Source organism: Antechinus flavipes, chromosome 4, assembly GCF_016432865.1.
Source record: "Antechinus flavipes isolate AdamAnt ecotype Samford, QLD, Australia chromosome 4, AdamAnt_v2, whole genome shotgun sequence".
Lineage (NCBI taxonomy): Eukaryota > Metazoa > Chordata > Mammalia > Dasyuromorphia > Dasyuridae > Antechinus > Antechinus flavipes.
The window spans coordinates 174,848,627-174,864,711 of NC_067401.1; the positions used below are offsets into that span (position 1 = coordinate 174,848,627).

Consider the following 16,085-nt stretch of genomic DNA (forward strand, 5'->3'; position numbering starts at 1 on the left):
TCTATGGTTCCGGCAAAAGTGAGGCTCGTCTTCCGGGTCGTCAGGGGAAGCTCGGGTCTCGGTGATAAGCGATAAGTTAGCGAGTTTAGTCATTCTTGAGCTGGAGGTAGGTTTATGTTTGTTGTTTGTTTGCTGCTTCCTTTTCCCTTTATCAGATCTGCCTATGAATCAAGAAAGTCGCTGAAAAGTGGAAGAATAGGTGCTTGAAAGGGCGAGAAAGAGGAGGTTGAGGCGGCTCCTTGGGAACCTCAGGGACTGAATCCAGTAGGCCGTTCAGCTGTTATCGTAGATGACTGTAGTAGAAAGAACACCGAATTTGAAGTCAGAAAAGGTGATTTCAAGTCTCTAAACCTTTGGGGGCTTCTGTTTTTCTTATTTGTAAAATGAAGGGATTGGAAGATTTTTAAGGTTGTCTCCAGTTAGGATTATTCTGACCTTCTCTGGGCGTCATTTAACTCTGTAAAGTTAGGGAATTAGACTAAGATGATTCATTTATTTATTTAAAACTCCCACTGTGCGCAGACACATAACATTATTCTGTGTTATGAACTGGGAAGCGCTATATAACTTAAAAGTTTGATAAGTTTGATTGCTTTCCTTAATGAACTGTGTAGATATAGGGCTGACTTCTCTGAAGGACTTATGATGAAAAATCCTATCCATACCCAGAGAAGGAACTGATTATATCTGAGTACTGATTGAAGTATATTCTCTCTCTCTCTCTCTCTGTCTGTCTTTTTGTTTTTTTTTTAAATTTTTCTTGAAGGTTTTTATTTTTTATTAGGGAGGGAGATCTCTGTTTTCTTTCACAAGACTTTTATGGAAATGTTTTGCACAATTTCACATGTGCTTTCTTAATTGTGAGTGGGGATAAGAGAGAGAATCCAGAAGGCAAAAAAAAAAAAAAATTTTGAATATAACTTTTTTTTTTTTTTTTTTTTTTTTTTAAGGCAAAAAAACCCAACTTAACTCAGAGGGCAGCCGAGTAGTTCGGTGGATAGAGCACCAGCCCTGAAGTCAGGAGGACCTGAGTTCAAATCTGACTTAAGACATTTAACACTTTCTGGTTATGTGACCGTGGGCAAGTCACTTAACCCCAATTGCCTCAGCAAAAAGACCCAAAAAACTTAGTTCAAGCTTCCCTTTTTACATGAAGTCTTTGTTGATTCCTCTCAACTATTAAGGCCTCTCCCCACCAAAAATTATTTGTGTCGTTTGTATATTTCTACATAAGGGCATGCTTTGCGCCCATTGTATAATGTAAGACCAAGTAAATGGAATAATTTTTTTTCTTTGCATCTTCAACACCTGGTACAATAGGAACTTAATAAAAGCTTGATTGATTGTTAGACTATAGCATACAAAAATAATACTTTTGATCTACCATCATAGTATGGGATTTATTTTTGCCTTTTTAGTGATGGATAACTAAAAAGCCATAGATATTTACTATACAGAATGATCCAAGATAGAGAATGAAATCTTTGCTAGCAGAATTCCAAGTGTCGGTCTTTTTTTTTTTTTCCTTAACTGTGCCCAGATCCTCTAGAACATATTTCATACCATCCATTAGAACACTAAGATTAGATCACAGTAGCGGGAATTTGCCACATGCATTTCTGGGATAGCTGATTCAAGCTGGTTCTGTCTCAGAATTAGAACTAAATGAGATACTCTTAGACAAAAGGAAGTTGGGAAATATATTTAGAAAAGCTTGGTATTAGTTCAGATAGGGTTTGGTACTCTCTGCTTATGGGATAACATCTTCAAGTTTGCTACAAAAGGTCAAATGAAGTACTTAGTTGATTCAACAATTTAAAACCTTTATTAACAGAAAAGATATGGACACTTAATTTAGATAGACAACCATCCCCACACTTATATCTCCATAAATAAATACATCTGTTTATTAACCAGATAGAATATAGTAAGTTGTATCATTTTGTGATGTCCTCCAAGTCCAAAGGACCCAACATAGGTGGCCCTTAAGAGAATAGAGAGCCATGCCAGTGCACGCAGGGGCTACAGCTTCAAGTTTTATTGCTTTTTAGAGGAAAAACTAGCCTTATCCATGTTGTGAGAAGAATAGGGAGCCCTGATAAACATTGTTCCTATCACATAATTTTGTCATTTTAGTGGTATATATCAATGTCTTTATAGAAAGGAAAGCTTCTTTCAGGTGCCACTATTATGTTCATTGAGAGAGAGTTCAGATAGGGGAAGGTGTTGTGACTGAGATTTTAACAAAAAGCAAACTGAGATAGATCTCCATTATTAACAAATGGGTTCATGGCTTGCCTTCATTAATGCCAGACCCTGAGCAGCAGGACACTTACCCTTATATGAGGTTTTAAGAAATATGGAACCAAGGCACTCAAGGCACCATGGCTTCATCTAACCAGTTCAATATTATTTTGTCATTTTAGTGGTATATATCAATGTCCTTATAGAAAGGAAAGCTTCTTTCAGGTGCCACTATTATGTTCATTGAGAGAGAGTTCAGATAGGGGAAGGTGTTGTGACTGAGATTTTAACAAAAAGCAAACTGAGATAGATCTCCATTATTAACAAATGGGTTCATGGCCTGCCTTCATTAATGCCAGACCCTGAGCAGCAGGACACTTACCCTTATATGAGGTTTTAAGAAATTTGGAACAAAGAACAGAGTAGGATAGATGACATCACGAAATTAAAGGCAAAATAACTTATTATAGAGCCGAGCTACAGGGAATAATGTATTGATTGGTTGGAAGTTTGATACTTTTCTTATGAGACTAAGAAGCATTGTTTGTTTTTGAGTCCAGATATCATATCTGGATATAGTGGCCCAGATTTTTACACAGCAAACCAGACAGTCTTTTTTTTTTTTTTTAATAACTTTTTATTGACAAATCATATGTATGGGTAATTTTTCAACATTGACCCTTGCAAAAACTTCTGTTCCAACTTTTCTCCTCCTTCCTTCCAGCCTCTCCCCTAGAGGGCAGGCATTCCCATACATGTTAAACATGTTAAAGTATACATTAAATTTTCTCTCTCTCTCTCTCTCTCTCTCTATATATATATATATATATATATATACATGTTTATACAGTTATCTTGTTGCACAAGAAAAATCGGATTTATAAAAAAGGTAAAAATAACCTAGGAAGAAAAACAAAAATGTAAGCAAACAACAGAAAGAGTGGAAATGCTATGTTGTGGTCCACACTCATTTCCCAGTGTTCTTTCTTTGATGTAGCTGGTTTTGTTCATCACTGATCAGTTGGAACTGATTTGGATCCTCTCATTGCTGAAGATAGCCACTTCCATCAGAATTGATCCTCATATAGTATTTGTTGTTGAGGTGTATAATGATCTCCTGGTTCTGCTCATTTCACTTAGCATCATGTAAGTCTCTCCAAGCCTCCTTTTATTCATCCTGCTGGTCATTTTTTACAGAACAGTAATATTCCATAACATTCATATACCACAATTTACTCAACCATTCTCCAATTGATGGACATCCATTCAGTTTCCAGTTTCTAGCTACTACAAAAAGGGCTGCCACAAACATTTTTGCACATACAGGTCCCTTTCCCTTCTTTAATATCTCTTTGGGATATGAGCCCAGTAGTAACACTACTGGATCAAAAAGTATGTGCAGTTTGATAACTTTTTGAGTATAGTTCCAAATTGCTCTCCAGAATGGTTGATTCCATTCACAAGTCCACCAAAAATGCATCAGTGTCCCAGTTTTCTCTCATCCCCTCCAACATTCAGCATTATCTTTTCCTATCATCTTAGCCAATCTGACAGGTATGTAGTGGTATCTCAGAGTTGTCTTAATTTGCATTTCTCTGATCAATAGTGTTTTGGAACACTTTCATATGAGTGGAAATAGTTTCAATTTCATCATCTGAAAATTGTCTGTCATATCCTTTGACCATTTATCAATTGGAGAATGGCTCAATTCTCTGTATATTTTGGAAATGAGGCCTTTATCAGAACCTTTGACTGTAAAAATATTTTCCCAGTTTGTTGCTTCCCTTCTAATCTTGTCTGCATTAGTTTTTAAATTAAATACAAAAAGTTTTAAACTACAGAAATATTTTTAGTGTTTCTACAGAAACCAAAAAAGTAGTTTAAAATGCTTCCATATAATTCCTACCTCTGTGACATTAGTCCTTGACATACATTATTGTTGGAATCTTTACAAACTGCTAACTCATTAGAGTTCATGGATTATTGATCTGATCTTACAAGATGATGTTTTGGGGCAGAACCTGAAACAAGGTACTAAGTAGAATTAATTGATACAATGCTTGTGTTTGCACCTTTACTCATTGGAGTTCACACGTTTGGGAAATTTCAGGGTTTAGTATAAGATATCTGAATTCACACCTCCTTGAAGCTCTTAGGGCCAGAGAGCACTATGGGAGAAAACCCATAATCCCATTCTCTCAGAAGAGTCATATATAAGCCAATGAAAGCCTCGATTACATTTTGGACATGAGGTTTTGGGTTTTATTCTCTCACCCTGTCTTCTCACTCTATCTCCATTTCTACATGAAAGCCTTGATTACATTTTGGACATGGGGTTTTGGGTTTTATTCTCTCACCCTGTCTTCTCACTCTATCTCCATTTCTACATTGGGCTCTTAGATGTCCAACTTTTCCACACTGAAAACATCGACGAATTTCTCTAGAAGTCCCTTGCCAAGAGGGACCCTGTCTTCCCATATTCATCATAGTCTGGGCATAATAAGCATTTGTGCCCACTGTGGCACAGCGTCTTATGATCTCCTCTAAAGGAGCATTTTTGTCTAGTCTCCATATAATTCTTTTGCAAATCTCATTGGCATTTTCCTTAGCCAAATGTCTAGTCATTATTTCTGTGGCAGCATTATCTCCAGAGGTTCTTAATACAGCTGTTTGCAAACATCCCACAAAGTCTGCAAAAGGTTCAGTGGGACTTTACTCTATTTTTGTGAAAGCATTATTTCCATCTTTCTGTCCAGGGAGAGAATTCCAAGCTTTTATTGCAGCCTTAGAAATTTGCTCATACACTGTTATGGGATAATAAATATGTTCTGTATTCTCTCTATACTGACCTTCACCAGCTAGTTGGTCAAAAGTGATTTGTCCAATAATTCCTTTTTGTCTATTGCATTGGGCTTGAATCCTATATAATTCATGAAACTCCAAAAGCCACAATAAATTTTGTCCCGGTTCTAGACATGTTCTCTTTCTTTTTTTTTTTTTTTTCCCTTTTATAGACATGTTCTCTCTATGGATTTCCAATCATTTGGGGTTAGGATTTCATAAGACAAATTATCTAGTAACATCTTCACATAAGATGATGTAGCCCCATAAAGAGTGCAATCCTTTTTCAAATCTTTAATTTTTTCCAAATTAAAAGGAGTGTATTTTCTCTCTTTTTGACCTAAAGAGTCAAACTTTTCAATAACAGGATATGCATTTATAAAATCAGATATATCTTCTCCTTCATTTTTTGCCTTGATTAATGCTTTTTCTAATCTTGTCAAATTCTGCTTTACAGGAGAAGCTGACTGAGTTTCTGCCTCTCTTCCTCCCCCTTCTTCCTCTACCCATGAAGGGTTAATTGAGGGGGGAAGAGTCATGAGATGTGGAATGATCTAATTCCTCCTGCTGTAAAGTATCACACTCAGAATTGTACTTAACTCCATTCTTAAATGATTCTTGCTCCTTTACACCTAGTATATTTGGCACCTCTCCCTCCTGCACTTTCTTTTTCTTCATTCTAACACTTAAATAATTTCTTATAGGCGATTGTATTAAATTGTATGTATATTTTTAGAAATTGAATTTGGATGAGAATTGTAGAATTCACCTAGCTGTTCTCCCACTAATTTCCACTCATTTGGATTCAAATCTTTTTCTGTAGAGAACCAAGGAGATGTGTGCTGTACAGTTTTTAAAAGATCAACGACATGCTCCAAGGTTATAATTAAACCTTGATTTTTTATAAGTCTAGCAATGGTCTCTGAACATTTCCTTGAATGCTCTTTAAAACATTTTCCTTGAACATAAACAGAAGGCTGTTTTCTAAACATCTGTCCCATCTTAGCTGAAATTCTACTTTAACTCTTTTAACAAAATGTCTTTGTTGCACTCACCCTAATTTCTGGGTCAAGAAGACTTTTCCACTGAATCAGGATCAGAGTTTCCACTGGAATCAGGATTTTATCAGTCCCTCTTTTTGCACCAAAATGTGGAGTTCTTGTTCTTCTATATTATAATAATATAGAATGAGATGGTTCTCTCTGGGGGAGAGGGTAGGTTTCTCAGGGAAGTTTTCTGGAGACAGTCTTAGTATCAGTTCAGATCAATAATTACCCCAATGCAGGTAAAAATACAAATGTTTATTTCTCCTTCCAAGTCTTGTCTCTTTCCTTGGGCCCGGATAGCTAGATTCTTAGAGGCCTATCTTTCTGCTTGGTTCCAAGAGCTCTTGCAGTTTTTGTCTTTCAGCTTCTGCCTCTGCTTTCTTCAGCCTCCAGCCAGCACAAAGATGGAATGAATCTCTTGTCTCCTTCACTTGGGGCTCAGCTAGCTTTCTGGCGAGTCTTTCAGACCAGCTTGGTCTCAGTGGGGGAAGTGCAGGAGCCCAGCCACCACAGAGAGCCTTCTCAATCTCCCGCTTCAACTCTCGACTTGTAGCTTCTTCCTCTCAAAACTCTTCTTCTGCCACCAGCCAGCCAAGTGGAAAATATTCTAATGAATCACTCTTCACTGGCTTATATATGACTCTTCTGAGAAAATGGGATTATGGGTTTTCTCCCATAGTGTTCTCTGGCCCTAAGAGCTTCCAGGGAGATGTGAATTCAGATATCTCATACTAAACCCTGAAATTTCCCAAACGTGTGAACTCCAATGAGTAAAGGTGCAAACACAAGCATTGTATCAATTAATTCTGCTTAGTACCTTGTTTCAGGTTCTGCCCCAAAACATCATCTTGTAAGATCAGATCAATAATCTATCAACTCTAATGAGTTAGCAGTTTGTAAAGATTCCAACACATTATCATCTATATTGCTGCTTTTTCCTTGCATTATTTTATTGTTCAGTTTGTCAGTTTTTGGTCAGATAGACTTTAAACAATACTTTTTAACAATCCCAAAGTGTTTTTGGACACTTAAGTTCACTTTTACACTCAGCATGTCCAAAATTGAATTTATCCTTCTCCATAAATCCACTTCCCTTCCATACTTAATCATTTCTGTTGATGGTCCTAATAATCTATGTTCTGACCTACAGCTTTTTCTTTATACCTTCCATCTTCCATAGCAACAACTAATCCTTTGTCAAAACCTATTTCTTCACCATATCTCATATTAATTCTCTTCTTGGGATCTAATTTATTCCCATAATACCTCTTAATGTGAATGACTGGATTAGTTTACTATTTTGGTCTCTACCTCAGGTCTTTCCAGCTTTAGTCCATTCTACAGAGACCAATAAAAGACAAAAACTTAAAAAGGCTAACGTTTCCTGGCCACTGTATTCCAGGTAGTTCTGGAGGAGAAAGTGAAGTTGATGACCTCCTTCATTCAGATCTAATTCACTTGCATGTCATAGCATCTCTTCCCTGGTGGCATATTTGTCTTTGAGAACAAAGGACAAATAGCCACCACCACCATTCTACACAAAGCTGCCTAACTATGTCACTTCCCTTGGTCAGTAAGTTCCTAATTATCTTTCAAGTACTGGAGTAAATATGAAATAGCATTGGGAGAAGGTTCATAATTATAAGGTAGTGATGATAGGTTGGTTGATCTTAAGCAAATCATTCAACTCTATGTGCCTCAGTTCCCTCATCTCTAAAATAGCTAGAAAAGAAAATGGCAAAAAACTTCAGTTGACACAACATATAATTGTAAAATTATTATAGCTAGCAATGTCTAGAACATTGGATAAGTCACCAGGACATATTGCCTTTGGCAATTGTATAAATCTTTAAATTGTAGAACAGTTGCTAGCCGGCATTGGTAGAAGGGAGTTTCCTCACAAGAAAATCCTTACATTGATGACATCGTGAATTTTCAGAAACATAAATGTGTCTTATACATATAGTTTTAAGGTTTATAAAACATTTTTAGAGGTTATTTTTATAGAGGTTATTTCTTGACTTGTGCAGAAATAATAATGACATTCCTGCATTTCCTAATAAGAAATTGAAACAAAAAATTTATCTTATAAAATTAACATCTCAGTCTAAATATATAATTTCATTTGTGGGAATTCCCATTATGGAGACTCCTTGCATTATAGATCAACAACTCACTTTTAACTTAGCATTTGAGAGAATTAGACACTGAAAGATTAAGTGAATATACCATGATCACTCAACTTTTAAGTGCATATGCAGGACTTTATTCTAGGTGATTCTGATGCTGAGACTAGTCATTTTTGCATATATTTTTGAACATGGTTAACTTATTGATTTTAAATTTATTAGTAATTTTTAATATTTGCAATTCAGCATCATTTAGAATTCATTTCAAAGTTGTCATTTCATTAATTTTTCTAGTCTTAATAAATTATCAGTTCTTAGAGAATTTTTGTTTTAAAATTGTCTTTTTCATACAATTTAGTTTCCAGGAAACCAGTTTATAAGGTATGGATAAAAACCCCAATTCAGAAGCCATAGATGAGATCTCAAAATCCATCCCAGGAACCGTAGATGGAATCTCAGAACCATGCTTCAGTTTTGGAGTTATATCAGATATTCAATATGCTGATTTAGAAGATGGCTATAATTTCCTAAGAACCAAAACGAGATACTACCGATACAGTCTTCGTCATCTCCAAGGGGCTATCGAAGAGTGGAATGAAGAAAGCAATCACCTCTTTTTTGTGTTACAACTTGGTGATATCATTGATGGGTTTAATGCACAGTATAAAGCATCAGAAGAGTCACTAAAAAATGTCCTGAAGGAATTTAAAAAACTCAGAGCCCCTGTTCATCACACATGGGGAAATCATGAATTCTACAACTTCAGCAGGCACTATTTAAGAAACTCTAAGCTCAACACAAAGTTTTTAGGAGACCAGATTGCACACTATCCTGAGACCATACCTTCAGAAAACTATTATGCTTACCACTTTGTACCTTTCCCTAAATTTCGGTTCATTTTACTTGATGCTTATGATCTAAGTGTTCTTGGAATGGATCAATCTTCTCCAAAATATCAAGATTGTATGAAGATGCTGAAGGAGAAGAATCCAAATAAGGAACTGAATAGCCCTCAAGGTGAATTATTCCTTTGAGCTGAGAATCTCTAATACATTTTCTTAAAATTCTTCCGATACATTTTATTCAGTAGAAAGATGAACAATTAAGGTAAAACTATAATGTTACTGTTCAGGGTCAGGATTCAGTGACAAAATACAAATGCCAAATAGCTTGTTTGCTACAGATAATAATGTAGTATGATTTATTATGTTACTTAACTGAAAAAAAAATCTAGTGAATTTCTCATGTTGCATCCATTTAAGCAAAATAAATATACCTTTCCCAGTTCTAATATAAAACAATATTCAAATGCTCAAAAACATATATATCTGACCTGCTTTATTTGTTACAGGACTTTCTGAACCTCAGTTTGTCCAGTATAATGGAGGATTCAGTCAGGACCAATTAGACTGGTTCAATGCAGTTCTTACTTTCTCCGATACAAACCAAGAAAAGGTAGTGGTTGTGGGTAGGTTTTAGCTTTGTGTCTTTCTGAATTACTTATTACTTGAAGGCTTTAGGAAATGGGAGAATTTTTGCTTTTCAAAGAATAAAAGAAAGTTACTCTATTTTGACATCCCAATATTATAAAATTAGCATATGCTGATAGCATCCTCCAGTTTATAGTCTTACAGTTACCAGGAACAATGTGTTTTAGTGACTATTGGCTTTAGTCATGTAGAAGTAAATTTTTTTTCTTTTTTCTCTTCTTCCTCCTCCTCCTGGTAACCTTTTACTTTATGTATATCCTCTTTTGCATTATTTGTTTACTCTATCATGACAAAGAATATCAAGAACCATTAATACATTTATTTTATATTAAATATAATTCATTAATGAATTATATAAATTGAAATAGAAAAACAGATGACAAAGTAGAAAGAACATCATAAATCAGATGTCTCTAGCTGAAAGTCTGTGTAGCTTTATAGAGTAGTGTAATGGGCCAGAACTCTGGAGAAGTGTATTTGAAACAAGGATTCTTACAACAAGGTATTAACTCAATGGAATTGATAAGACAATTGTTATCTAGTTTAGCATGGTGATTAATAGTTGTATAGTTCAGTATGATTGATTACAACAAATAATGGTTCCCTAGTGATATAATGATTGGCTTATACTCAGTATGATGAATGGATTTAATTGTAATAAGTCAGTTTTAAGAGGTTAGTCAGAAGACTCGAACAGACTCAAAGACAAAGACTTTCATGGTGCTCCTGGTCTGTCCTCCTTCACTTCTGTAACACCAAGGCCCATCTGAAGGGCCCCCAGAAAGCTAGTCTGGCCCCAGTTGAAAAAGACAGACTGTGAAGGAGATAAAAAAGACTTTGGACTTTATTCCTGACTATTCTTGTGGTGATTATTGTGTTAAAACCAAGAGCCATTCAGAGGACCTCCAGAGAGCTAGCCAGAACATTACAGAGTAGAACTTGTTAGAGCTTATGCTTTGTGGGCATATACCCCTCAGGATGCTGGAGTTCTCGCCAGGACCTAATGATGTATTGCTTCAGTACTGATCAGTTACCTTTTACCTAGCGTAGTTTTTAGGCAGCTGAAAGTCTTTATGTAAAACTCTGTCCTTGGGTTGTTTTTATTGTTGTTTCAAAGATCTAACACATCTCTTTCTTGGTTCTTTTACCTTCTTCCTTGTCAGACTTCTTTGGGAAGAGCAAAAAGGATATCTGGAATGCATACATTAATAGGATTTTATGGCTGAAAGGAACCATAAGAAATTTTTCTTCCTCATCGTTTGGCAGATGAAGAAATTGAGTTCTAGAGAGGTGAAATAACTACACAGAGATGAGCACATTCATTAGGTTTTAGGAACCACCAAACACTCACTGGATTATCCTATAAAACCTGAATCTACTTTCAGGCCTTTTTCTATTTCAGCTAAATAAATTATTCTCAAGTTTCATCTTTCTTTCTCTTTAAATTTTTTTTAACAAACAGTGGACACCTAACTTGTAATATTGCTTTATAAATTTGTTACTGTGCTGATTGCTTACTAAGCAAAAGATTTTTGAATTGAAGAACTTAAGTTTGGAATATGATAATTGGATTAGGTAAAAGGAAAATAATGATGTGATAACAGTGGAAGAGCATGTAGAAGAGCTTCTAGCTGAACAATAAATTAGATATTAGCAAGGTGATGTGATGCTGTCTGGGATTCAGGAGCTCATTATCTTCCTGGATCTATTTAGATTCTGGTACTGATGGGATATAGAGGAAACATTTTCTATTTTCCAATGGTTTTCTCACCTGTAAAACAAGCACACAGTACCTCATAGAGATGTTGTGAGAAAAAAACAGGTAAAAAATAGAAACAGGATTTTAAGAGGATAGATGTTGCATTCATGACCCCACACCCTTTGGATTCCATCTTTTTGATGTTTGTAAATAAACTATTTAGATTTAAAGGGAAAATGCAAGCATATTTCACCTAACTACACATGTAAAGGCCTTTTAAAAAAAATTTGCCTTTCATCCTAACTTGCATAAGAAGCACCTTTCTGTTTTCTCAGACCAATGTAGTGTGCTTATTATCTTGAGATTATGCACATGCTAAAAGTCTAAAGGGAGATGTTTCTACCATTATATAAATGTTCTTGCTCCATTTTGCTAAAAAGGGGATAATCTTGAAACATTCTGCTATTTGAATTTAAGTCCTAATTAAGCAGTCTAAATATCAAGGTGATGTTGGCATTACTGCAACCAGTAATTTTGATGGAACAATGTGCCAATATTTCTGAACTAATTCATATTGTTTTTTCTCTTTTAATTACAGGTCATGTTCCTATTCACCCAGACTCATCTGACAGTGTTTGCCTTGCCTGGAATTACAGAGATGCTCTTTCAATCATTTGGTCTCATAAATGTGTGGTGTGTTTTCTTGCTGGTCACACTCATGATGGTGGGTACTGTATAGATACTCATGGTGTGCACCATGTCACACTAGAAGGAGTTATTGAAACAGCACCAGAGAGCCAGGCTTTTGGTACAATGCATGTTTATCCTGATAAAATGGTGTTGAAAGGGAGAGGTAGAGTTCCAGATAGGATTATGTATTACAAGAAAGACTGAAAAGAGAAATTCTGTTCCTTGTATGGCTTTTCTTTTTTATTTTAAGAAACAAATTATTTTGGAGGGAGTTAATAAATTACTTAGTTCCTATTTGGAATGTTTAATATATGTAATAAACTATATTTTTTCACATTTTTATGTTCATTATATATATTTAGTTCTGTTTTGGATAAAAAAAGTTTTGTGATTAGAACAATAACCATTATTTTCCAATTAATTACCCCTTGTGGAACTAATAACAACAGCCACAATATAAAAGCATTTACATGGGTGGGACTTAAAGGTTTTCAAAGTGCTTTATAAATGTTCTGTCTTATTTTATCCTCACAACAATCCTTGGAAGTAGATCCTTGTATTGTTCTTTGCTTTGAAAGCGGCTTAATTTGGTCACTGCTAAATAAAGTGGGGACTTATTTCATAGTGAATGTATTGCAAGATTTTAAATATCATTGTAGCCATAACTGTGACTCAAGTACAAAATGCAACAACCTGGTGCACTGAACTCAAATGATACTTTTTTTATCAGGGGCCTAGGAAGTGAGAGTCAGTTTAGTGTCAAGGAGTTGAACTTAGAGTCAAGAACTGTGTTTGAATACTGCCTCTGGCCCATATTTGCACTGTGACCATGGGCAAGTTACTGAACTTTTCATTATCTCAAGCAAAGAAAGGAGTTGCTGGTTTCTGTTGGTGGAAGGAATCTTCATACTCTTAAATTCCCCAGAACGAGGAATTCATAGAGTTGAGACCAAGAAAATCCTCTATCATACCTTTTTGTATTTATAGTCCTCTTTAATATTAATGATACTAATAACTCATATTCTATTTTAAGGCAGTAGTTTCCAAACTTCATGTAGTAATGCTTGCCCTTATAAAACAGTGTCATGCGTCTCATTGTTTGTAAAATGATATGAGAATAATTCTTAGCTCATATGTCATTCAGATAAAATTAAGAATTTCTTAAAGCTTTTGTAACACTCTTTCACAAGAGACCTGCCTAAATGGCCAATTAATCCAACCAACCCCTTCATTTTACAAATAAGGAAAATGAGCCCCCAGAAAATTATGATGTCCAAAGTTACACAGATAATATTCAGTTTGTATTTAAATAGTGTTAACATACAGATTTTTGATGATAAGACAATGTTTATACTTATTACTATAATAAATCAGCAACTATTAAGAGCCTATAGTCTAAGCACTGTACAAGACACTGAGAAAATAATGACAAAATAAAAGTCTCATTATCAAGATTACATTTTATTAAGGTACCATTGTTGTGAAGAGTAAGCTTGTTTTTTTTTGGTGCAAAGTTTCTCAAAATATGACACATCATTTATGATATTGTCAAACATAATTCTTTATCTGCCAACCAGTCAGTCAAACATTTCTTAAACATCTACTATATTCCAATATGAGGACTGATAAAGGTCATTAGATTTGACAATTAAGATATTAATAACTTTGATGAGAACATTTTGATTGAACAATTAAGTTGGAACCAGATTGCAGAGTAAAAAATAAAGTGAGTGAGAGGTTGAAATCAGACTATAAAGGTAAGCAAGTGAGAGAAAGGAAGTGGCATCTTTTCTAGATGGCTTTCTCAAGCAGTTTAACTATAAAAGGCAGGAGGGATATGGAAAAATTGCTAATGGGAATAAATGAATCAAGTAAGGATGAAGAAAATAGAGGTATATTTATAGGCAGTAGGGAAATAGCCAGTAGAGCAGGAAAGATTGAAGGTAACTGCAAGGGTGAAAGGAAAACTATTAAGATTGAAATTTTGTCTTTATAAGATGTTACAAACAATAGTAAAATATTTTCCACTTTGAAAAAAGCAGAGAACGCTTTACTAACCAAAGCATAAGATTTTAAGGTTCATCTTGTGTGTGTATATATACATATATATATATATATGAATGATTGTTTTTTGACTACTGCTCCCAAACTCAGCTTTAAATTTTACAAAGCACTTTCCATAAAACCTAAGGCTTGGGATAGTGGAACAGATGCTGGATTGGTAACTGAGGATATGGGGAATTTGTCTCTGCTACTTCCTCTGTGGGTTTAAGCAAGTCACTTAACTTCACTGGGCTCAGGCTCCTAAATAAAATCAGACTAGATGATCTCTTAATGTTTTTCAGCTCTTAATCTATTCTCTTTTTCTATCCTGCAGATAACCTGTTTTCTTAAGTGATTTGAACCCAAGACGTGATTCCAATTTAAGTGCTCTTTTCACTACATCATATTGTTTATCATGTTATAAATACCTTGAGAATATAGGGACTATATTCTATATAATTTTTTAAATCTCTGTATCCTAGGAAAATCTTAAAAAACTGCATCTTTATCTCATTTAAATTTTTTTCTAAACAAAAACTCAAGACCAGACTTCAGTCTGTTTCTCCTTTAACGTGCTGGATAATCCTTTTCCTATTTCCTGATCTGCCCCCACATTTCCCCATCATATCAAACTTCCTTTCTTCTTACCTTTCCAGAATATACATTTCTTTGTTGCCTGTAAAGATTATAATGAATACCTGAGCTCCTTCTATTTTATACTAGTTCAAAGGTGAACTATTCATAAATTTGACTTTCTGTTTCTTGTCTTGGAAATATATCTGAGCCATTTTCCCTTCCTTTTAGCCTTCTCACTAAAGCACTAAACATGCTCTTTAAATTTCAACCCCCCCCCCCCAAGTAGTAATAATAATACCCCAGGTTTGTAATACTTTTATACTTTTGAATTCCCACATATTACCTTATTTAATCATCAAAATAATTTTATGAGGTAGATAGGGGAAGTACTTCCATTTTTAGATGAGGAAATAAACAAGAAGTTGACTAGCTGCCAAGTAACACAGCTTTCTTCACAACTTTGTAACTTTGTGAATAGTGCAGTAATATTTTTGCCGTATTAAAAATGAAGAAATAGTCCTAGAGAAGATAAATTACTTGTTTCACAGGTAAAGAATAATAGTGCAGACAGAGTAAAAGTCAAATCCCATGACTCAGATTAGTATTCTTTCCACTATGCCATAGCACTTTCTCTTTAAAAAAAAAGATTTCTAATGACTTATTCCTATATAATCTTAGACTACATTATAGTCATTCATTCTTAAAAAGCTCTTGGATCAAAACCCTTTACTAGTATATCCTAAATCATGAAATAAGTATTTAATTGACTAGCTTGTAATCAAATATAATGTGACAAATATGAATTGTGAAAATATTACTTTTATGAAAAGAATGATAACATTCATTTAAATAGCTGTCTTGCAATGTATTGGCCAAGTGGAATGCATCTCTTTGTTTACATATATGTAGAACCATGTGATAAATGGGCAAAGAGAAATAGCAATAGTAACAATCAATTGAGTTCTTCCACCAACTGGATTTCTAAAAAGAAATAAAAGATCACTATTATTTTAATTAAAAATTATCCTATCAAAAGTGCTAATAACGACTATTGTATAATACAACTGGGACAGAAGACAGCCTGTATTAGTGGTCTTAAATCACAGACCAACGAGCATTAGCTTTCTCTGGGAAAGTAGGTACTTTTAAAAGTCCTCTCACAGCATTTTCATCTATAGCAAGATTTCTTAAATTGTGATTCATGACTCTGTATCAAGTCTCATAACTGAATATGGGAGTTCCAGAATTATGATTTATTATCAGCAAATGTTTGATTTGTATACCTCTTTTATATACCTAAATACCTGAGGTCACATAAAAATTTCTT

At 34.7% G+C, this 16,085-nt stretch overlaps 2 protein-coding genes across 12 annotated transcripts in view; one reads left to right on the plus strand and one right to left on the minus strand.

Annotated features, from left to right (window-relative positions):
• The first annotated feature begins 13 nt into the window (after positions 1-13).
• On the plus strand, positions 14-12,763 carry ADPRM (ADP-ribose/CDP-alcohol diphosphatase, manganese dependent). Of its 8 annotated transcripts, none has more exons than XM_051995565.1 (5): positions 26-106; positions 3,242-3,390; positions 8,619-9,277; positions 9,612-9,728; positions 12,048-12,763. In XM_051995565.1, exons 3-5 carry the CDS (start codon positions 8,644-8,646, stop codon positions 12,341-12,343), a joined length of 1,047 nt encoding a protein of 348 aa, XP_051851525.1. In that variant the 5' UTR covers positions 26-106; positions 3,242-3,390; positions 8,619-8,643; the 3' UTR covers positions 12,344-12,763. The 8 variants fall into 8 exon arrangements, with proteins under 8 accessions (XP_051851522.1, XP_051851525.1, XP_051851523.1 ...); XM_051995563.1 differs by lacking the exon at positions 26-106 and adding an exon at positions 113-331 and having other exon boundaries at positions 951-3,390; XM_051995566.1 differs by lacking the exon at positions 26-106 and adding an exon at positions 113-331.
• TMEM220 (transmembrane protein 220) overlaps positions 10,050-16,085 on the minus strand; it is a 22,706-nt gene continuing 16,670 nt past the window's right edge. For 3 of the 4 annotated variants that reach the window (XM_051995573.1, XM_051995571.1, XM_051995574.1), the window contains one exon: positions 13,580-15,739. In XM_051995573.1, the coding sequence (XP_051851533.1) occupies positions 15,604-15,739 (136 nt within the window). In that variant the 3' untranslated portion in view covers positions 13,580-15,603. Of the gene's footprint in view, positions 11,522-13,579; positions 15,740-16,085 lie in introns of those variants that run through there. The other variant, XM_051995575.1, reaches the window with a different exon arrangement.